The 25189-nt window shown below is 38.4% G+C and overlaps 1 protein-coding gene across 1 annotated transcript; it reads left to right on the top strand.

Annotated features, from left to right (window-relative positions):
• Window positions 1-18273: 18273 nt before the first annotated feature.
• LOC138881179 (uncharacterized mitochondrial protein AtMg00810-like) lies at window positions 18274-18991 on the top strand. Its single transcript, XM_070161386.1, has 2 exons — window positions 18274-18453; window positions 18548-18991. The coding sequence occupies exons 1-2, from the start codon at window positions 18274-18276 to the stop codon at window positions 18989-18991; spliced, it is 624 nt and encodes a 207-aa protein (XP_070017487.1).
• Window positions 18992-25189: the final 6198 nt, after the last annotated feature.

Genomic DNA, 25189 nt, shown 5'->3' on the forward strand with positions numbered 1-25189 from the left:
GAAACTCACCCGAGCCCCTCGATACCCTGTTCAAACATACCAACAAGTCCCATATCATATCACGGACCTACTTGAGGCCTCAAAACACACATAACGACATCGAAACGATGAATCACACCTCAATTCGGAATCAATGAACTTGAAACTTCAAACTTCCACAACCAATACCGAAACCTATCAAATCACGTCTGATTGACCTCAAATTTTTCACACAAGACACATTTGACATTATGGACCTGCTGCAGCTTCTAGAATTGGAATCCAACCCCGATATCAAAAAGTCCACTCCCGGTCAAACTTTCCAAAATTTCAACTTTCGCTATTTCAAGCCAAATTCTACTACTGACCTCCAAGTCACAATCCGGACGCGCTCCTAAGTTTAAAATCACCCAACAAAGCTAATAGAACCATTAGAAATCCAATCCAAGATAAAACTCTAAAAAGTAAAAATTTGGTCAAACCTTTCAAATTTAAAGCTTCTAGGTAAGAATCATTCTTCCAACTCAATTCCAAATAACCTGAAAATCTAAACCAACGATTCACATAAGTCATAATACTTCATACGGAGCTACTCATGCCCTCAAACAATCGAGCAAAGTGCAATTGCTCAAAACGACCGATCGGATCGTTACATCGACTTTGGTCGGTCAAAAAACCGACCAAAAAACTGTCCGAAGTCGGTTGATTTTTCAAAATATTTATTTTTAAATTTTTATTTTAAGAAACCGACCAACTTCAATCATTTTGTTTTGTGCAAAAATGCAGAAAACTATTTTAGCATCAGCAAAATTTATTTTGTAAGAAATCGACCGAAATGGATCGATTTTTCATATAAAATAAATTAAAATTCAAAAAACCAACTGAAACTGGTCGGTTATTTCAGTCAGTCATTTTTAAAAACCAATCGATTTCGATCGGTAATTTTATAATTTTAATAAAATCTACTGACTTCGGTCGGTTTTTTTCGCGCAGAAATGCAATTAAAGAGTACAAATAAAATAAAAGAAACTTTTAAATCAAAATGTATTAATGGTCTAGTGGTATAGTAGTATCCTACCATTGTATAGACCCTAGTTCGATTCCCAAATATTGCAATTTTTAATTGCATAATTAAAAATACCGACCGACTTTGGTCGGTTTTTTGGCAAATTTTTTCTTTTTGGGTCGTTTGTGAAATTTAATTGCATAATTAAAAATACCAACAGACTTGGGTCGATTTTTTGGCAATTTTTTTCTTTTTCGGTCGTTTGTGAAATTTAATTGACCGACCAAAATCGGTTGAAAAATAGCGACCGACTTATTACCGACCAGCCTAATTTCGACGGATTAAAGTCAATCGGAAATCGATTGTTTTTAGTTTTTCGATCGTTATTTCTGCATGGTTTTAGGCAGTTTTCTAGTAGTGACAAAAATATAATATATTGAATAGAGTTTATATTTGAAGTTTTGCATCTGTTAAAAAAATCAGTAAAAGTAGAGGAGATAAATAGTGTTCGATTTCAACAACAAAAACCCAAAATTAAGAGAAAAAATATTTTAAAAATCTGAGAAACTATTTTGTTTTAATAAGGAAATAATTGTTGCTTTCTTGTTCAATTTTTTCTTAATAATTTTCTATCATTGTCTATCTCATGATTACTGCGCTTTCTTTTTCTCTTTCTTTCGGTTTTTCATACTTTTTCCTCTTGCATTTGGAGATATTCTTTTTTCTACCACTGTGCATTATGTTCTTTTTAATTCTTGATATCATGCATCTAATTTACATTTTCCTCGTTATCTTTTTTTATCTTTGTTGGAATATAAATAATCCATTCTCTATTTTCTGTATAGACCCTAGTTCGATTTCCAGTTGTTGCATTTTTTAATTGCATAATTAAAACTACCGATCGACTTCAGTCAGTTGTTTTGAAAGATTTTTTCTTTTTGGGTCGTTTGTGAAATTTAATTGCATAATTAAAAATACTGACAGACTTCGGTCGGTTATTTGGGCAAATTTTTACTTTTTGGGTCATTTGTGAAATTTAATTGACCGACCGAAATCGATCGAAAATTGCAACCGACTTCGGTCGCTATTTATTACCGACCAACCTAATTATGACGGATTAAAGTCGGCCGGAAATTGATTATTTTTTTTTATTTTTTCGATCGGTATTTCTGCACGGTTTTAGGCAGTTTTACAAAAATATGATATATTGAATAGAGTTTATATTTGAAGTTTTGTATCTGTTGAAAAAATCAGTAAAAGTAGAGGAGATAAATAGTGTTCGATTTCAACAACAAAAACCCAAAATTAAGAGAAAATATTTAAAAGATCCCAGAAACAATTTTGTTTTAATAAGGGAATAATTGTTGCTTTCCTGTTCAATTTTTTCTTCATAATTTCCTTTCATTGTCTGTCTCATGATTACTGCGCTTTCTTTTTCTTTCTTTCAGTCTTTCTTTCTTTTTCCTCTTGCATTTGGAGATATTCTTTTTTATATCATTGTGCTTCATGTTCTTTTTAATTCCTGATATCATGCATCCAATTTACAGTTTCCTCGTTATTTTTTTTCCACCTTCGTTGGAATATAAATAATCCATTCTCTATTTTCCGTAATTCATACCATTTGCCAAAAAAGAAAAAGATTGCTTTTTGCGAGCTCTTAACTGCCTTTGGTAGCCAAATTTGTAGAAGAGGAGGTGCTATCATAACTTTTGAATTTAAAGGGTGATAGGTTATATGTGTATCCCTGCTATATTTTGATGATCTAACAAACTTATTGGTAAGAACCAGATAAGGAACCTAGTATACATCCTCAAGTATTTAAGATCAACAAGTATACAGTCAGGGACGCGGCTCAACTCTTCAGAGTCAAAGGAACAATAGAGGGAACATATAGCTACCAGTTCCCGTGGTGACTGTACAAGTCAACCCCTAGCTATAAAGTTGTTGCTTGCACATGCAACAGTGCAAAAAAAGTGCAAAAGTAAATTTTATAGGGAATGCCCTTTACCTAACTTGCTTGAATTATTCAAGTGATGTCACAAATGAATTAATAACATCAAGCAAAGGTAAAATAAAACACTTACTCATTCAAGAATCAATGAAGCATTCTCTCAAGTGATCTATCAATCTGGAAAGTGACTCTTAAGAGCATCAAGAACAAAGAACAACATAACAACGGACCAGTTCCCTATATCGAGTTATTACATGCATGTCCTTAGTTGTGTTTCACATTTGTTAAAGTACTCTACTTGTAATTCCTACTTAGCTTAGTTAGAAGCATTGTGTAGAAAACCTTTGTAAATCATAAACTCTTGTATTTTTGTCTTAGCTAGAGTTAATCGAGTTGTAAGTCTTTGTAATAAAGTTATTACAAAGTGGCTTATAATAGAGTTGTAACAAGTTAGTGAGGGATTAAGAGGTTAATTCCTCGGTTACAATAGGTTGTAATCTAAAGTTTGCTCATTAGTAAATTTGAAATCCTACAAGGGTAGTTCGTGGTTGCTAATCTCGTGAGCTAAGAGTTTTCCACATAAAACTCCATTGTGTCATTTACTTACTACTGTGTGCGTGTGTTCTGTGGAAGCTAATAGAGAGTCTGGTTCTCTATATAGTTTGGTGGGCCCTTAGTTTCTATTAATTGGTATCAGAGCGGGTTCTTTCTATTAGGGTAACACCTAAAAAGAATCCTCATGGCTGCTCCGCCAAACTTCGAAGAAGGTCAATCTACTTACAAAACACCAAGATTCAATGGTCAATACTATGGATGGTAGAAGACAAGGATGCATGACTTCATCATGACTGAAGACTCGGAGCTCTAGGATATCATCTGCAATGGACCCTTCATTCCTACAAAGACCATTGGAGACCCCGCAGTTGTCACGACCCAAACTGGAGGGCCATGACTAGCACCAGACCATACTTGCCGAGCACTAACATACATTTCATCTAAACTTATTTATTATCTTTTAGGGCTGACGAGATCAATATAAATGGTAGACCTGGATCATGGACAACCAGCAATAAGATATGACGGCATGAGCATACATAGCAGGGGATGACCAGACAATCAGGAAACTACATATAAGGTATGAGCTACCACGCTACCATGAAAGACTATACAACAAAAACTAGCCGACAAGGCATACCAAACTATACATGAGTCGACACCTGTCTATGAGCCTCTAAAGGAACATAAGTGCTGCAACATAGCCGGAACAGGGCCCCGACATACCCATAATGTCTATAACAAAAATGCATACCAAGACCAAGGCAAGTCCGGAGAAGGGATCTCGCCAATCACCGCTGAACTGGACAGCCTACTGTGGTGGGGGAGCTGCACCTGCCTGTCTATCAAGACCTGCAGCACGACATGCAGCGTCCACAAACAAAAGGACATCAGTACGAATAAAGTACTGAGTATGTAAGGCAGAGAACCATAAATATGAACAATAATGTAAGCAAGGATAGAGAATATACAACCTGTAACATCTTAGTACCTCTGAGGTCTACTGACATGAAATGCATGATACATATGTATAAATACATAAACCTTTAAAACATTCGCCTCTGTGGGCATCATCATCATCATATCCTCTGTGGGCATCATCATCATCATATCGTACCCGGCCATAATAGGCTCGGTAGAATCGTACCCGGCCACGTGGAGCTCGGTAAAACCCAACTGATCAGTGGTTGCACAATAGGTGCCGTACCCGGCCAACTATAGCGTGGCTCGGTAGAGTAAAATAGATACATATATATAATGCATGCTCGACTCATGGAATCACATTCTAAACCTTTCGGAGTGACGTAAGGTCGGTATCCTCTGTACACGTTATTAGGACTAACTCTTCACTATGAACCTTATAAGAATCAGGAAGTACCAACAACATTGATAACATAAGAATAAGAGAAGCAACATTAACATCAATCGTTCCATAAGAGGGAAAACAATGTAAGTACTGCTAGCTTCTAAGAGTAGAGTATCTTGGAAGCTCGTTCATTACATTATGTACAATCGGAGTCGTGCAAAAGAAGGAAAGGGATAGCCTCACATACCTTGTATATACTTCCCCAATCTCAAGCTATGCAATTGTCAAAACTCCTTAGTCTACAATAAGAGAAACGATACTATCGTTATCATTTAAGCGTCATAACTATTATGTATCGACCACAACCTATTTTACGATGAAACGGACAGCACCTCCCCTATATATATGACCTCACACCATTCAAAACAATCACCAAACAGCCCAAACAACATCAATAATAAACATATTGAGCCTCCCAAAATAGCCCACGCACAGCCTAATCACTCCATACACACGACGGCCACCATAGTCGTGTCAAACGACCCAGAAATGTTACGAATAACTATAATCCCACAACCCTACATATATATGGTGTTTATCCACACACTTCCTCCTCCAAAACTCCACAAAACAGTAGTAAAATACGCAGCCCAACAGCAACGCAAAACAGTCCACAAAACAATAACATTACTACCAAGCCTTTCGATATATATTTCACAAGTTCTAGCTTCAATGGCTTAGCCGCAACTTGGATAATCTTAAATACATATAGAGTAAGAGGTTCCTTACCTTTATACAGAAATAACAACTCCAATTTGACCTTAAATTTCCATGAAATATCCCTCCAATGCTGCCACAACAACAAAAAAGCGAAACTAGCGATCAATTAGTGTTTTTCGGCACTAGAATCACTTTAGAAGGCTTGAAATCACCTAGGATTGATATTAAGAACATGAGGGAGTATTTACAGAACATAAACCCTTTAAAACAACCTCCCACACGAGCTGTAACGACACAAAAATGAGCAACAACAAGAAGAACAAGAGACTTACTAGCGCCACGGAATTCCCGACACTTGATTTGTGTTGTTTGCCCTTTTTTGGGTCTTAAATCTTGAGAGAACCTTGAGAGAATGTTCCTAGGGTTCTAAGGTCTGAAAATAGTGAGAAGAAATGACTTAAAACGGGTTGGAGTCATCCTATATAGGTCCAAATATCTTAAACCGCGTTAGTGGGCCCCATAGAGAGGTGCTTGGCGCAGTCTCGCGAAAATATGAATATCTCTCTACTTAGAGATCGTATCGATGAACGGTTTAATGCGTTGAAAACTAGACTCATATATCTTTAATTTGGTTGGTAGATAACCCCGTAATTCCTTGTAAATTAGGAGAAAAGATTAGAAATATTTGACCTAATGTTTAAGTAAAATCATGAACCTAAGTTGCGACAACTTTTGTCGACTTTTGTTTCATAACTCGTTTGACTTCAAGACTTATAATACGGATATTATACGATTTAAATACCTTAATACATTACCTCTCGAGTGTATTAAGCACCGCTAGATTTACCTGAAAATACGAGTTACAACATCCTTGATTCATTTAACTTTTAATACTTGTTAATCACCCTTATACACTCTTGTATCACTTAAGACCAATAGGATTGACTTCTTATCATCTCAAAGATAATTCCTTCTTGGATTTATGTTAACTAATATATGGCATGAACTAACACATATGGATATGGGTTGTAACACCCTCCCCCCCTTAGGAACATTCGTCCTCGAATGTAAGGGTTCATGGGGAGTTTAAATCATCGTGGATTCCAATGGAAATTTCCGATCAATTTTCCCCTATAAAATGGTCACTAGCAAAACTTGCAAGCAATTAAGCCCAACATATGGCTTCACAAGGCTACACAAAGCATTATGCATATTTACATTATCTACATATCACCATTTTGTATTAAGGAGGAGTATTCTCAAATTATTGCTTACCTCATAGAGCCGTTTCACCTTCCAATGTATCCTGTCTTCCACCAGCATCCTTGTTATCTTCATTCTGGAATAGGTAAGGGTATTTAGACTTCATCTCCTCTTCTGCTTCCCATGTCATTTCTTCCATATTTTTGTTCTTCCACAATACTTTGACGGAAGCTACATCTTTTGTTCTCAACTTGCGGACTTGTCGATCTAATATCGCCACTGGCACTTCTTCATATGATAGGTCCTCTGTAACTTGTACATCTTTGATAGGGACAACTCGAGAAGGGTCTCCAATACATTTCCTCAACATAGATACATGGAATACCGGGTGGACAAATTCCAATTCGGATGGCAATTCTAACTCATAAGCAACCTGTCCAATTCGTCGAAGAATTTTATACGGCCCGATATACCTTGGACTCAGCTTACCTTTCTTCCCAAAACGCATAATACCCTTCATTGGTGAGATCCTCAGGAAAACCCAATCACCAACCTCAAACTCTAGATCACGACGTCGGACATCAGAATAAGATTTTTGCCTGCTTTGTGCCGTCCTCAATCGCTCCTGTATCACTTTCACCTTCTCAATAGCTTGGTGAATCAAATCTGGCCCATATAATTCTGTTTCACCGACTTCGAACCATCCAACTGGTGATCTACATCTTCTCCCGTATAGTGCCTCGTATGGGGCCATTTTAATACTGGAATGGTAGCTATTATTGTAGGCGAATTCTATGAGTGGAAGATGGTCATCCCAATTTCCCTTAAAATCTAGAACACATGCTCGTAGCATATCTTCCAGTGTCTGAATGGTACGTTCAGCCTGTCCGTCAGTTTGCGGATGATGCAGTGCTGAGATTTACTTGTGTGCCTAAACCCTTCTGGAAAGACCTCCAAAAGTTAGTCGTATTGAGCTCCTCGGTCTGATATAATAGATACAGGCACACCATGAAGCCTAACAATCTCCTTGATATACAACTTCGCATAATCTTCAGCCGTGTAAGTTGTCTTAACTGGCAGAAAATGGGCACATTTTGTAAGTCGATCAATTATCACCCAGATGGAGTCAAACTTATGATAAGAGCGAGGTAATCCAATAATGAAGTCCATATTAATCACCTCCCATTTCCAGGTCGGAATCTCTATATTCTGAAGCAATCCACCGGGTTTCTGATGTTCTATCTTTACTTGTTGACAATTGGGACACTGGGCTACAAATTCTGCAATAGACTTCTTCATGTTATCCCACCAATACTGCTCCTTGACATCATGATACATCTTTGTCGAGCCGGGATGGATGGAATATCGGGATTGATGAATCTCATTCATAATCTTCTCTCGCAACCCTGCCACATTAGGCACACATAATCGGCCCTGGTATCTCAGTGCCCCATCTCTTCCGATCTCAAAAGCCATACTTTTACACTGCTGAATGCTCTCTCTTAATCGTACTAAGATAGGATCTTCATATTGTCGTGCTTTTACCTCGGCTACCAAAGATGATTCTGATGTATTCTGTACAGTAACACCTCCGTCATCAGAGTCTAACAATCTGATTCTCATATTGGCTAGCTGATGAAGCTCTTTAGTCAACCCCCATCTACCTGCCTCAATATGTACTAAGCTTCCCATTGATTTACGGCTGAGAGCGTCTGCCACAACATTGGCTTTACCGGGATGATACAATATCTCGATGTCGTAGTCTTTCAATAATTCAAGCCACCTACGTTGCCTCAAATTCAACTCTTTCTACTTGAAGATGTATTGTAAACTCTTATGATCTGTGTAGATGTCAACAAGTACGCCGTATAAGTAGTGCCGCCATATCTTCAAAGCATATATTACTGCAACCAATTCCAAATCATGGGTTGGATAATTCTTTTCATGCTTCTTCAATTGTCTTGATGCATAAGCAATCACCTTCTCACGCTGCATCAATACGCACCCCAAACCTATACCTAAGGCATCACAATATACCACATAACCTTCTGTTCCTTCAGGAAGAGTGAGCACTGGTGCAGATGTCAATCGATTCTTCAGCTCCTGAAAACTACGTTCACAAGTGTCAGACCACTGGAATTTGGTAGCTTTTTGTGTTAACTTAGTCAATGGTGATGATATAGAGGAAAATCCTTCTACAAACCGCCTATAATATCCTGCTAGCCCTAGGAAGCTGCGGACTTCTGATGGTGTTGTAGGTCTCGGCCAATTCTTTACTGCATCGATCTTCTGAGTGTCGACACTAATACCCTCATCAGATATCACATGGCCAAGGAATGCTACTGAGTTCAGCCAGAATTCACATTTGGAGAGCTTAGCATATAACTTACGATCCTGAAGCGTCTGTAATACTATCCGCAAGTGGCCCGCATGTTCCGCCTCCGAACGAGAATACACTAGAATGTCATCAATGAATACAATCACGAACACATCAAGATAGGGCCTGAATATAGTATTCATGAGATCCATAAAAGCTGTTGGGGCATTTGTTAGCCCGAACGACATCACCAAGAACTCAAAGTGCCCATATCTTGTCCGGAAGGCCGTCTTTGGAATATCCTTCTCCCTAACCCTCACCTGATGATACCCTGAACGTAAATCAATCTTGGAGAAATACTTGGCACCCTGGAGTTGGTCAAACAGGTCATCAATTCTTGGAAGTGGATACTTGTTCTTTATAGTAGACTTATTCAACTGTCGATAGTCGATACACATCCGTAACGACCCGTCTTTCTTCCGCACGAATAGGACTGGTGCACCCCAAGGTGAAGTGCTAGGCCTAATAAAGCCCTTATCCAGCAAGTCCTTCAACTGCACCTTCAACTCTCGCAACTCTGCCGGGGCCATTCTGTATGGAGGAATAGAGATCGGTTGAGTGTCAGGCAACACATCAATGCTAAACTCAATCTCCCTTTCAGGAGGAAGGCCTGGGAGTTCATCTGGGAAAACATCTGGGAATTCGTTGACCACAGGGATTGATTGTAAAGTAGGCGGTTTCGCCTCCGCATCCCTAACGCGAACGAGATGATAAATGTAACCTTTTGAGATCATTTTCCTTGCCTTAAGATAGGAAATAAACCTACCTTTCGGTGTAGCAATGTTCCCTTTCCATTCAATGACGGGTTCACCCGGAAATTGGAACCTAACCATCTTCGTACGACAGTCAACATTTGCATAGCATGAGGCCAACCAGTCCATTCCCATTATCACATCAAAATCAACCATTTCTAACTCAAATAAATTTGCCGAGGTTTGACGACTACAAATCATCACAGTGCAACCTCTATATACCCTTCTAGCAATCACAGAATCTCCTATCGGAGTAGATACTGCAAGGGGTTTACTTATCAATTCAGGTTCAATGCCAAACTTATTAGCCACAAAGGGTGTAACATATTATAATGTAGATCCCGGATCAATCAGCGCGTATACATCATAAAAAACATAGATATAATACCTGTAAAAACATCTGGAGACGACTCAAGATCCTGTCGACCTACTAGAGCATAGGTTCGATTTTGAGCACCACTCGAACTCGGCACTGCACCTCTACCCCTACCACGACCTGTCGACTGCTGAAAACCCTGTGCTGGAGGTCGAACTGATGAGGAAGAACCAGACACAGATCCAGTCGGCTGAGCCATACCATCACCTCCTCTATTAGGACAATCCCGCATCATATGGCCAGGCTGTCCGCACGAATAGCATGCATCAGAACCTCAACGGCACAGTCCAAAGCGGGCCTTGCCGCACTGATCACAATGTGGTGTTAGGGGTCTCATCTGACTAGTATCCCTGTGATGTTGCGAGCCAGATGCCCGCGAACTCTGACCTGGACCAGAATAGGATTGATCATATCGAGGCCTCTGAAATTGTGGAGGAGCACTAGCTACAGGTGGCACCTAACTCCTCGAAAATTGTGGCCTAACGCTGCCTCTGAAGTCATCAAAATACCCTGCAAATCTCGCCCTCTTATGTTGGCCCCTATCCTGCTCCCTAACTGCCCTCTGCTGGCGCTTACGATACTCTAGGGTCGGGGCATAAGCTTGAATACGGGAAATATCCATGCCCTCCACCAAGGAGGCTGTTGTACACTTATTTATCAGATGTGGTCCCAACCCATTCATGAACATATGCACCCTATCACTCATCTCAGCCACCATGTGGGGAGCATACCTTGCCAAAGAATCAAACTACATACTGTACTCTCACACACTCATATTACCTTGTCTAAGGTTCAAGAACTTATCAGCTCTAGCTCGTCGTATCTCAACTGGCAAGTAGTGACGAAGAAAGGCCTCAGAAAATTCCTTCCACACAGCTGGAGGAGCGTTCGGACCCCTAGATCTCTCCCAACTATCATACTAGAGAACCGCTAAATCCAGTAGCCGATAAGAAGCCAACTCTACTGCCTCTGTATCACTAACATGCATAACCCGAAGTGTACGATGAACCTGGTCAATAAAAGTCTGCGGGTCCTCCTTGGGGTCTGATTCGGTAAACACTGGAGGATCTAAATTAATAAAATCACGAACTCTCGTACTAACTGGTTTCTCAGCAGCACCTGTATTCTGCCTCTGAGCCTGAGCAGCTACCAAGCTAGTCAATAACTGCAAAGCACTCCGCATATCCTGGTCTGTAGTGCTAGATGGAGGAACTGGAGGTGCTGGGTGCCTCCTAATATCCTCTGGAGGAGACGGGGTAGATGAGGTATGAGACGGCATCTCACTCTGAGCCTCACTTTGGCCTGCTCTGGCTTGGGGCACCTGACTGGTACCCTCTCCCGCAGCTGTATCAAGCCGTCTACTAATTGTTTGCTTCCTAGTCGAAGGCATCGCTGAAAGAAAACAAGGTGAATATTAGAGACAAACACTTACGACTCAACTCTACGCACGATCTAGATTCAGGAAGAAGGTAACAACCCTAGATGTCATGTAGCCTCCTGATTATAAATGTGGCGCGCTACACATCCATAATCAAGACTCTACTAGACACGGCTCATAGACAACCCCTAGGACAGACTTGCTCTGATACCAAGTTTGTCACGACCCAAACTGAAGGGCCATGACTAGCACCCGACCACACTTGCCGAGCACCAACGTACATTTCATCTAACCTTCATTATTATCTTTTAAGGCTGACGAGATCAATATAAATGGTAGACCTAGATCATGGACAACCAGCAATAAGATATGACGGCATGAGCATACATAGCAGGGGATGACCAGACAATCAGGAAACTACATATAAGGTATGAGCTACCACGCTACCATGAAAGACTATACAACAAAAACTAGCCGACAAGGCATACCAAACTATACATGAGTCGACACCTGTCTATGAGCCTCTAAAGGAACATAAGTGCTGCAACATAGCCGGAACAGGGCCCCGACATACCCATAATGTCTATAACAAAAATGCATACCAAGACCAAGGCAAGTCCGGAGAAGGGATCTCGCCAATCACCGCTGAACTGGACAGCCTACTGTGGTGGGGGAGCTGCACCTGCCTATCTATCAGAACTTGCAGCACGACATGCAGCGTCTACAAACAAAAGGACGTCAGTACGAATAAAGTACTGAGTATGTAAGGTAGGGAACCATAAATACGAACAATAATGTAAGCAAGGATAGAGAATATACAACCTGTAACATCTTAGTACCTCTGAGGGCTACTTACATGAAATGCATGATACATATGTATAAATACATAAACCTTTAAAGCATTCGCCTCTGTGGGCATCATCATCATCATATCGTACCCGGCCATAATAGGCTCGGTAGAATCGTACCCGGCCACGTGGAGCTCGGTAAAACCCAACTGATCAGTGGTTGCACAATAGGTGTCGTACCCGGCCAACTATAGCGTGGCTCGGTAGAGTAAAATAGATACATATATATAATGCATGCTCGACTCATGGAATCACATTCTAAACCTTTCGGAGTGACGTAAGGTCGGTATCCTCTGTACACGTTATTAGGACTAACTCTTCACTATGAACCTTATAAGAATCAGGAAGTACCAACAACATTGATAACATAAGAATAAGAGAAGCAACATTAACATCAATCGTTCCATAAGAGGGAAAACAATGTAAGTACTGCTAGCTTCTAAGAGTAGAGTATCTTGGAAGCTCGTTCATTACATTATGTACAATCAGAGTCGTGCAAAAGAAGGAAAGGGATAGCCTCACATACCTTGTATATACTGCCCCAATCTCAAGCTATGCAATTGTCAAAACTCCTTAGTCTACAATAAGAGAAACGATACTATCGTTATCATTTAAGCGTCATAACTATTATGTATCGACCACAACCTATTTTACGATGAAACGGACAGCACCTCCCCTATATATATGACTTCACACCATTCAAAACAATCACCAAACAGCCCAAACAACATCAATAATAAATATATTGAGCCTCCCAAAATAGTCCACGCACAGCCTAATCACTCCATACATACGACGACCACCATAGTCGTGTCAAACGACCCAGAAATGTTACGAATAACTATTATCCCACAACCCTACATATATATGGTGTTTCTCCACACCCTTCCTCCTTCAAAACTCCACAAAACAATAGTAAAATATGCAGCCCAACAGCAACACAAAACAGTCCACAAAACAATAACATTACTACCAAGCCTTTCGATATATATTTCACAAGTTCTAGCTTCAATGGCTTAGCCGCAACTTGGATAATCTTAAATACATATAGAGTAAGAGGTTCCTTACCTTTATACAGAAAGAAAAACTCCAATTTGACCTTAAATTTCCATGAAATATCCCTCCAATGCTGCCACAACAACAAAAAAGCGAAACTAGCGATCAATTAGTGTTTTTCGGCACTAGAATCACTTTAGAAGGCTTAAAATCACCTAGGATTGATATTAAGAACATGAGGGAGTATTTACAGAACATAAACCCTTTAAAACAACCTCCCACATGAGCTGGAACGACACAAAAATGAGAAACAACAAGAAGAACAAGAGACTTACTAGCGCCACGGAATTCCCGACACTTGATTTGTGTTGTTTGCCCTTTTTGGGTCTTGAATCTTGAGAGAACCTTGAGAGGATGTTCCTCGGGTTATAAGGTCTGAAAATAGTGAGAATAAATGACTTAAAACGGGTTGGAGGCATCTTATATAGGTCCAAATATCTTAAACCGCCTTAGTGGGCCCCATAGAGAGGTGCTTGGCGCAGTCTCGCGAAAATATGAATATCTCTATACTTTGAGATCGTATCGATGAACGGTTTAATGAGTTGAAAATTAGACTCATAGATCTTTAATTTTGTTGGTAGATCACCCCGTAATTCCTTGTAAATTAGGAGAAAAGATTAGAAATATTTGACCTAATGTTTAAGTAAAATTATGAACCTAAGTTGTGATAACTTTTGTCGACTTTTGTTTCATAACTCGTTTGACTTCAAGACTTATGATACGTATATTATATGATTAAAATACCTTAATACATGACCTCTTGAGTGTATTAAGCACCGCTAGATTTACCTGAAAATACGAGTTACAGCATCCTTGATTCATTTAACTTCTAATACTTGTTAATCACCCTTATACACTCTTGTATCACTTAAGACCAATAGGATTGACTTCTTATCATTTCAAAGATATTTCCTTCTTGGATTTATGTTAACTAATATATTGCGTGAACTAACACATATGTATATGGGTTGTAACAGCAGTGATAGTTCCTAAAATAATAAAGGAATTTAATGATGTCGAACGCAAAGATATAGAAAAGAACTTTCGAGAAAATAAAATCCTCGTCAGTGGTATTGGACTAGATGAATATAACAGGATTTCAGCATGTCAATCTGCTAAAGAGATTTGGGAAGCTCTCCAAACAGCTCATAAAGGGACAACACAGGTAAAGCAGTCCAAGATTGACATGCTAACCACAAGTTATGAGCTTTTCAGGATGAAGGATAATGAGTCCATTCAGTATATGCACACTTGCTTCACATCTATCATCAATGAGCTTCACACTCTAGGAGAGATAATCCCTAGGAGCAAACTTTTCAAGAAGATACTTAGTGTATTACCTGGTTCCTGGGAAAGCAAAGTAAATGCTATCACAAAGGCAAATGATCTGCAGGAGCTGACCATTGATGAACTTGTCGGCAATCTAAAGACTTATGAAATGAAGAAGAGGAAGAAGAAGAAGGATAATGAGAGAAGAGACCCCAAAAGGGAGAAGAACCTGGTCCTCAAGACGAACAATAATGACTCAGGTGGTGAGGATGCTGATATGGCCTACCTGACAAAAAGGTTTCAGAAAATGGTTCACAAAAATGGAGGCATTCCAAAAAGGGGCAGCTCCAGCAAGCCAAAAGGATATGACCTATGTCATAAGTGCGGTAAGCCAGGACACTTCATCAAGGATTTCCCTCTCCTCAAGAAAGATCAATACAAAACACAATACTGACAAAGCAGCTAAGAGGAACCCAGTTCCTGACAAACGATTCAAGAGAAAAGATGTCGCTGACAATATTGTGAAACAAGCTCTTGCTGCATGGGGAGACTCTTCCAGCAAATCTGAAGAAGATAATGATCAAGGTGATAGCTCCATGATCGCAGTGGAAAGTGAAGCAGCTGAGTATGACTCACTCTTTTCCCTGATGGAAAATCTGACAATGATGAAAATGACGATGATGATGATGAGGTAAACTTGCTAGATGTTCAAAGAAATATAAAGTCTTATTCTCCAAAAAAATTGTCTTTGGAAAATATTTTAATTGATGCTTATCATAGTCTTATAAATGATAAAGATGCATTAACTGTGGAACTAGGAGAAACATAACAATTGGGAGATGATCTAGTAGTCGTTGTGGTAGACTTAAAGGAAACCATTGAGAGTCTAAAGAAAGAAAAAGATGCCTTAACTGAAAAAATTGCAAACATAGAACATAAGAGAGATGATCTAGTGGTTGTTGTGGTCGATCTAAAAGCAACCATTGAGTGTGTTAAAAAGGAGAAAGAAGTTTTAACTAAGAGGGTTGCTAACATTGAGCATGATAGAGATGAGCTATTAGTAGTGGTTGTATACCTAAAGAAAATAATTGAGGAACTAAAAGGGAGAGTAGGCTTGGGAACACTCAAAAAGGAAAGGAAGTTGCAAGTGAGGCACACCTTAGGTTTTAAAATGAGTTAAAATCAATGAAATCTTGTCTGTGTGCTGAGCTTGAGAAAAACAAACAACTTTAGGAAGATCTAAGCAATGAAGAGTGAACTAAAACAATCTCTTAAGTGGACATGGTCCTCTGATGCAATCACTGCTATATATATAAATAGTGGAGGAAATAGGTAGGGAATCGGGTTTCAAAGGGAATAGGCTCCCTACAACCCTCATAGCAAGTACGTTAGTGTACCTGATAACTGGCTCTGCATTCACTATGGTAACACTGGGCACTTTAAAGAAACCTGTAAGGCCAAGTTTTAGTCTCAATAGAAAAATAAAGTTTTTGCTAAAACAATAACTACTGCTAGGGAACCTGGTCCTTCATATAAAAAATATGTGATGCCTGCTTGGAACAAAAGAGCCCTCATTCACCCTTTTCCTCATTGCAAGGGACCCAAACTTGTTTGGGTTCCTACGTCTAACTCTTGATTTCCTTGTACAAGGAGCAGCCAACAATGATACATGGATAGCGGCTGCTCAAAGCACATGACTGGAAGTTAGTACCTCAAGGACACTTGATCTCCTCCATATGGATCTATGTGAACCTATGAGGGTTCTAAGTAGAGGAGGAAAGAAGTACATCTTCGTTATAGTGGATGACTATTCCAGATTCACCTGGACTCTATTTCTCAGAACCAAGGATGAAACCTTTCAAGTGTTTGTGGCATTTGTGAAGAAGATCCAGGTTACGATGAGCCATAATGTAGTATGTATTAAGTCTTACCATGGTACAGAATTTGACAATGCCAAATTCTACAAATTCTATGTTGAAAATGGCATCACTCATAATTTTTTAGCTCCAAGAACACCTCAACAAAATGGTATTGTGGAGAGGAAGAATAGGACTTTTGAAGATATGGCAACAACAATGTTGATTGACAATGGCATTGCAAAAGGTTTCTAGGCATAGGCCGTCAACACGGTATGCTACATGGTGAACAGGTGCATGATCAGGTCCCTTCTGAACAAAGCTCCATATGAATTGTTGAACAGAAGGAAGCCCAAGCTGACATATTTAAGGACATTTGGCTGTAAATGTTTTGTCCTCAACAATGGCAAGGAATCAATTGGTAAATTCGATGCCAAAAGCAATGAAGGAATCTTTCTGGGCTATTCATCACAAAGTAAAGCCTACAAAGTATACAACAAAAGAACTCAATGTGTTGAGAAAAGCATACATGTGATCTTCAATGAATCTTATCACTCATGTGTAGAGGATTTGAATGACAAAAATGATCAAGACGGAGAATAGTCAATTGTCCCTGGTAAAGTCATTGAAATGGAAAATGGAAAGGCTAATATGATGAGCCACGTCGAGGAATCAAATAAGGATGGTGAAACCATATCTCCAATTGATAGAGAGGAACCTGGTCTCTTAATCACAACAATTGAAGCTGAGAACAGAGTTATCGATACTGTCCAAGGCATTCCCACATGCTGAGATGAGAAGAATCCAAAGATCACAGTCATAAATACCTGGAGCTTTTAACAATGAGACTCAGGTGTCTAACTAGAAACACAAAAGTTCACACCTCTTGAAAACGTAATCACTTCTCTTGATTCAAGAATTCAAACCAGATTAAAGACAAGAAACTCACTTAACTTCTCAACCTTTCTCTCTCAAATAGAGCCCAAAAATATCAAGGGAGCATTGAAAGATGCAGACTGTATTACAGCTATGCAAGAAGAGCTCCATCAATTTGAGAGGAACATCGTATGGAACCCGGTTCCATGACCTGCTGACCGAACTGTTATAGGGACCAGGTGGGTATTCAGAAACAAACTTGATGAGTTTGGGAACACAACAAGGAACAAGGTAAGGCTAGTAGTTCAAGGCTACAATCAGGAAGAGGGAATTGACTATGATGAAACTTTTGATCTAGTTGCTCGAATGGAGACAATCAGAATTCTCATTGCCTTTGCATCTCATATGGAATTCAAATTGATCCAAATGGATGTCAACAGTGCATTTCTAAATGGTTTTCTAAAGGAAGAGGTCTTCCTCAAGCAACCACCTAGATTTGAGAATCTTGAGCACGTCTTTAAACTTGACAAAGCTTTGTATGGGCTAAAGCAGGCTCCTCGCTCTTGGTATGAAAGGTTGTCAAATTTTCTTCTAGAAAATGGTTTTACAAGAGGAAAAATTGACAACACCCTTTTTCTGAAGAAACGACGGAGGAGCACGCTCATTGTGTAAGTCTATGTTGATGGCATCATTTTTGGAGCAACGAATGATTCTCTGTGTGAGGAATTTGCAAAACTCATGGGGAGTGTGTTTGAAATGAGCATGATGGGGAAACTGAATTTTTTCTTTGGTTTACAAGTGAAGCAAACTCCCAAGGGGACAATGATAAGTCAGCAGAAGTACATCAATGAGCTGCTGAAGAGATTTGACATGGAAGGATCAAAAATCATTGATACTCCCATTGCCACAAACACTCGTCAGGACATGGATGAACCTGGTTCCTCTGTGAATAAGACCATGTATAGAGGTATCATAGGGTCACTCCTGCATCTCACTGCAAGTAGACCAGACATTTTTTTAGTATGGGTCTTTGTGCCAGGTTCAATCTAATCCAAAGGAATCTCATTTGAAGGCAGCCAAGAGAATCCTCAGATATCTCAAAGGGACACAAGACCTGGTTCTCTACTATCCCTCAAGAGACAATTTTGACTTAATTGGGTATGTTGATGTTGACTACGTTGGGTATCTGGTGGACAGGAAAAGCACTTCTGGCATGGCACATTTTTTGGGTTCATGTCTGATTTCATGGGGTACAAGAAAACAAAACTCAGTGGCCCTCTCAACTGTAGAAGCTGAATATATGGCAGGTGCTCTTGCTGTGCTCAATTGTTGTGGATTAAATAGTAGCTGGAAGATTTTGGTGTGTTTTCTGATTGCGTGCCCTTACTATGTGACAATACCAATTCTCTCAACATGGCTAAGAATCCAGTTCAACATAAGAGAACAAAGCATATTGATGTGCGATTCTCAGAGACAATGTTGAAAAAGGGCTCATCTGTATGAAATTTTGCAGCACAGAAAATCAAATTGCAGACATATTCACTAAAGCACTAAGCAGAGAGAACTTTGAAAGGAATCGCTTGGCACTAGTTTTGATGAAATCAAGCTGATAACCTGGTCCCTCGATGATTGGTTGCGAAAGAAGTGTACAGGTAGAATAGCTAAAAAGTGTTTTCTGGCAAAGTCTAACTCATCTCTATACTGTTACATGTAGACACACATGATGATTACAGAGCAAACAAATAGCTAATGCATTGCACGCTGGTCAAAGGATAGGTTACATTTGCAAAATCTATTAGGGAACCTGGTTCCCTCGACACAGGTTAGTAGTTCCTTTGTACTCTCATGCACAATTTTTTAAACGGCTAAAACGGTGCCATGTCATTAAATTGTCAGTTTCTTTTCTTTCCCGCTTTTTGAATGCAAGCATCTTGGCCCTTTATGAAGCGACCCGACTACCTAAATTGACACCTATTACTAAATCGGTCACTCACCCCTCTTAAATAAATCCACTCACAATCACTTTCACCACTATTCACATCAAAAAATCCAAAATTACTCTTTTTCCTTCTTCAAACCAAACACTTTCTTCTTCGACTCACTGCATTCCAAGCGTCATCCCCATTGTGTCTTCATTCGTTGAAGCATAAGTGATAGAACCCACACCCTCCACTCTGACTAGTCCAAACCCTAAGCCAGAATCACAACCACCCTCTAATTCCTCTCCAACCCAATCGAGTACTGGTTCTCTTTGGAGTCGCAAAACTTCGACTCCCAAAACGTTTGTGGTTGTGACCTCTCCTTTTGCCTCTCCAGAATAAATGGTCGAAGAGGATGCAATAGTGTCACACCTCCTTTTTCCGCCCCCGCGAGGGTGCAAGGGAGTTTTCTCCAATTAAAGGACAGTCGAAACGGGATTTGTTTATTTGTTTCAGAGTCGCCACCTGGGAATTTTAAGGCATCCCAAGTCACCGGTTTTAATCCCTGAATCGAGGAGAATATGACTCTGTCTATTTAACAGTCTACGCACCAGAAATCCGGATAAGGAATTCTGTTAACCCGGGAGAAGGTGTTAGGCATTCCCGAGTTCCGTGGTTCTAGCACGGTCGCTCAACTGTTATATTCGGCTTGATTATTTTGATTTGTAAAATACATTTTTATTGCATGATTTTATTGTTACCGCTTCTATTTATATTTAAAGACCCTTCTTTGAATCAAATCACGCGTACGTATATTCGTGTTATAAATTATATTTTTTTAAAAACATGCGGAGTTGTGTCACGCGCACGTGTACATGATAATATAGATAATATATTTATTAAAACAATTATTTTCGAAATTGTGCTTAAATAAAATCAAAAACATTCGCCCTTTTTGTATAATTAAGTAGTGAACCTCACATCTCGGGGTTTTATGAAATTAATAATGATATTCTCCGAGGAATCCCTTTTATTAAATATTCGATCGAAGTTGCGCGAACGCATAATCCGAATTGCTTTTAGAAATATAATCAGGTTACGCGAACGTATCCCTAATCACAAAAATATTCTTGATAAGGTTCTCTACAAATTGTTATTACGTGTTGACCGCGAGCCTTATTTTACACATATGAATCATATATCTCAAATTTTAAAGAATTAATGGCGTGAAGAAGAAAACAGACAATATGTATCTAAAACTAACATTTTTTGTGGATACAACATTTGGATGTCCATAAATCGAATCGCATTTAAAACTGGAAAAAGAATTAATTTGATAAACAAATTAATAGTTTCTGAAGAATTTTTATTGTTATATTTAATGCGAACTCTATTTCTACATATCCTTGACATAAAATGTTGCAATTTGTGCTTATAAATCCCATATCCTTCTCATATACTTGTTTTTAGTCCAAAGTTATAATTGTTTGGTTAATTTGTTTACAATGGTAGATAAGAATCAAGTTGATAAGAAAGAGAACTATTATACAAATTGATTCAATAAAATTGCATCACATGCAATATAGTTGTACGTTTGAACCATTCCTAATATTCTAAACTCGTAACGAATTATATCAACTCACCTTTCACATATGATTATATATATACTCATCATCATGCAATATATGAACATACAACTTATATCAATCTAAACCAAAATCAGATTTTTACAAGATATACTAATAATGTAATTTCTTGATACTTCCATTCTACTTTACATTTAGCTAACAATATTACGGGATGTAATTAATGGCCCATTTTATGCCATGTTCCCTACCTTGATATTTCAATCATGACTTCACTTAATGAAAATTCCGAAATAGATGATATTATTACAACGCTTAAACGAACTTTAAGAGGTAACAATTATCTTATATTCATTACGCCAAACGTACTACTATATTAATCAACTGAAACAAAAACCAAATTTTTAACTAATGAACTTGAACGAATGGAAAACAGAATTATAATTCCCGAACTTCATTAATTTGTCATGTTGAAGCTTTTCGTGACATGAATTTACAGATATGTACCTGATATTGGAAGCAAAAGAAAATGAAGATGAGAATCAGCAGCAGTAATAACAGTACAACAGCAACAACTGCCCAGCAACAGTAACAACCCAGTAACAGACCGGTGGAGTAGTAATCCCAAAAATAAAAACTTCAAGCTTTGAATGAAACAACAACCATTAATACTAATTTTAAACAAAGAAAGAACGCAGAAGATTTTTTAGTTTTTATTTTTATTTTGAAAGCTTAAATATTTTTCGGAATTATTCTCTCTTAAATGTTCAGCCCTTTTTTCTCTCTTCTATTTTTCTTCCCAGATTCGTTTCTCTTATCTGTGTTTTTTTTTTCTCTCGTATCTGTCTGTATTCTCTTGTCTTGTGTTCAAGACTTCATATATATAATCTCATCCCATAAATCTTTTAATCAATTAAAATCAATACTTTTTCTCTACCCAACCCATTATCTTTCCACTCATCCCCATTACATTAAATAAACATATCACACCATCCCATTTCATTTTGTCCCCCATGCTTCACTTAAAATAATACAAGATTCCCCCCACTAAATTTTGTCTTGTCCCCCCTTTATATTAAACAACTATATCACAACTCACCCCATTTCATTTTGTCCCCCATGCTTCATATAAACAATTACAAAATGTACAATACCTAAACTACCCCTCCGATCCTATTGCAAATTACTATTTTACCCCCGAAAGTACTATAAATTATCAAACTACCCATCAGCTATAACACATCAATTAATCAAACTTAACCAAAATATAGACAATATGATTAATTTCTAACAATGTTCAAACAACAAATTTCATGAACATGATTTCTTCAATATTTCAACAACAAATCACATGAACATGAATTGAACAACAAAGAACAACTAAAATTTGATTGAACAATATTTTAGCAACAAACAATCCTATTTTCGGATTCAACAACAACAACAAACAAGTATATTTAGATTTCTAAATTCAATAATATTGAACTTAAAATCAACTACTCTAACAACATTACAACAAACAATTCCTATATTAAACTTAAACAAGATTATGAGACAAATTCAAGAAATAATCATAAATGATAAACAAGAAATCAAACTATACAAAATTCGGATTCAAGATCATCCAAACAAAGTATGAACATGAATGAATCTATTTTAACACAACAAACATGACGGATTAAAACGATTAAATCAATATATTTCCTTTAACACAACTAAATTCTTTTTAGACAAATAACAAGATCGACGAATAAACAATTATGAACTTAAGCTTGAACTTAACAATATTAACAATTTCTAACAATACATAAACACATGAAACAAATTGAAGAAATAGTTAATTAAATTTCAATTTGAATCTAACAAACATCAAACTAACAAATATTCACTTAAACAATAATACAAACATGAAATGAATATGAAAACAACTAATTAAACTTCTATTTTGAAATCTGAAAATTAATTTTAACAAAGCACATGAACATGAACAAACTAGAAAAATGATTTCAACGATGAACAACGAACAAACAAGAATTGAATTCTTTAACGATTTTGGATCCGGAAAATATCAAACAAAAATATGGACAAAAATAAAACTCAAAAACAACTAACCGGAGATGAATCAACGACGAACTTTGATTGTAAACAAATCTGTCCGAGCCTCGACCAAAGCTCGAACGAAGGACGACGAAGATGAAGAAGAAGTAGAAGCAGACGCAGCTCGAAGAGAAGAGACGCAATGGCAGCCATGGCTGCCTGCGTTGATGAGGAACAGCTGGACGAGCTGGAACGGCAGCAGCAGTGGCGACCATGGCAGCAGCTGTCCGTCGACGGGGAGAAGAAGAAACATCGGCAGAAGCAATGGGGGCAGAAACGGGCAGCAGTGGCGCGTTTGAACGATGAGGAAGCAGCTGCGGCAAAGCAGGAGCTTCGACGAGCAGCAGCAGCAGTCTTAAAGTGAGGAAGAAGAAGCAGCAACGTTGGTTAAAGCTCGACGAAGAACGAAGGAGGAGGAGCAGCCATGGATGAGCTTTTTGAGCTCGATATGGAGAAGATGAAGACGCAACTGGGTTGTCCATGGTGAGGGTGAAGATGAAGCTGTGAGGGGTTGTTTGGACGTGATAATGGAGGGTAAAGCAGCCATGGGAGGGGTGTTTGGATGCTTGGAGAAGAAGAAGATAATAGGGAGGGGGGTGGCGGATGGTTAGTATAGTTTTAGGGTTTTCTTTTGTTTTTCTTTTTTTGTTTTGTAAAAAATGAAAAATGAAAATGAAGAGGGGGATTTGGGTTGTTGGTACTGGACTGGGTCGACCCAGTTCGAAATGGACTGGGTCGTTTGGGAAGATTGGGCCATTTTATTGGGCTTGTGGCTTGAAATCGAAGAAGAGACCCAATTCCGACTTTCTTTATATTTTCGCTCTCTTTTCTTCTTTTATTTCTCTAAAACTAAATTATAAAAATACATAAACTATTATTAAGAACTAAATTAAGTTATAAAAGCGCAAATTAACTCCAAATAACAATTAGCGCACAATTAAGTAATAATTAAGCATAAAAATGTATATTTGGACATTAAATGCTAAAAATGCAAACGATGCCTATTTTTGTAATTTTTAATTTTTGTAAAACACATTTAATTACTAACAGTTGTATAATTAAATCCTACATGCAAAAATGTGACATATTTTTGTATTTTTTATTAATTTAGCAAATAAACATGCACAGACAAATACAAATAATTATTCAAAATATCACAAAATTGCACACCAAAGAAAAACCATTTTATTTTTGAATTTTTATGGAGTAATTCTCATATTGGGCAAAAATCACGTGCTTACAAATAGCGAAAGAAGAAAATCCAAAAATTTCTAGTCTACCGATGGAAGAAAACTCTACCAAAGAACAAGATGTGGATCATATCCATGCTGAATCGACAATGACAGCCCAGCTTGATTCTACAGGTAATACTCTTCCTACTTTTGAGTTTATCATGGGGTTACAAAGAAAAGAGGCCATAGAGAATATGTTGTCAATAGCTGCTGAGGGAAGTGTCATTGGGGGTGGTGAAGGTGTGTTTGAGTCTCAGGGAAAGAAAATGGTGTAGAGGTAAAGGGTAGGGAACTAGTGCCTGTCGAAACTTTGGCACCTGACAATACTACTGGGGAACCAATTGAGGGACCTGATCCCTCAACCCAAAAGGAGCCCTCTGGTTCTAATTGGGATAAGAATCCCAGGTCAGTACTGATCCCGCCCCCTCTCCTCATTTCTATGTTGAGCTATTAACAATTGTGGTTCCTAAGATGCGATCTTTATATCACAAAAATTGCACACCAAGAAAAATTATTTTATTTTTGAATTTTTTGGGAGTAATTCTCATATAGGGCAAAAATCACGTGCTTACAGCTGCCCCTCTTTGCCCGGAGACACGAAGGGTTTTCGTGCAAAGATAAAGCGAGCGATTTTTGCCCATCCGAGTACTCCGTTGAAGCATTTTTTGAAAAAGATTTGACCGAACCTTTGCTTCAAAGGTTTCCTACATATCCTGGGCTAAACAGGAATCAGGTCAATGTAGTTCGGGAAATTTTGGTAGCTGGGACTACCGTGGGACTGCATTGTTACTGTTGTTGCATGCTATTACCACTGCTTACCGATCTCCTTGTTACACCATGCTTAAAA

Source organism: Nicotiana sylvestris, chromosome 11, assembly GCF_000393655.2.
Source record: "Nicotiana sylvestris chromosome 11, ASM39365v2, whole genome shotgun sequence".
In the NCBI taxonomy this organism is placed as follows: domain Eukaryota; kingdom Viridiplantae; phylum Streptophyta; class Magnoliopsida; order Solanales; family Solanaceae; genus Nicotiana; species Nicotiana sylvestris.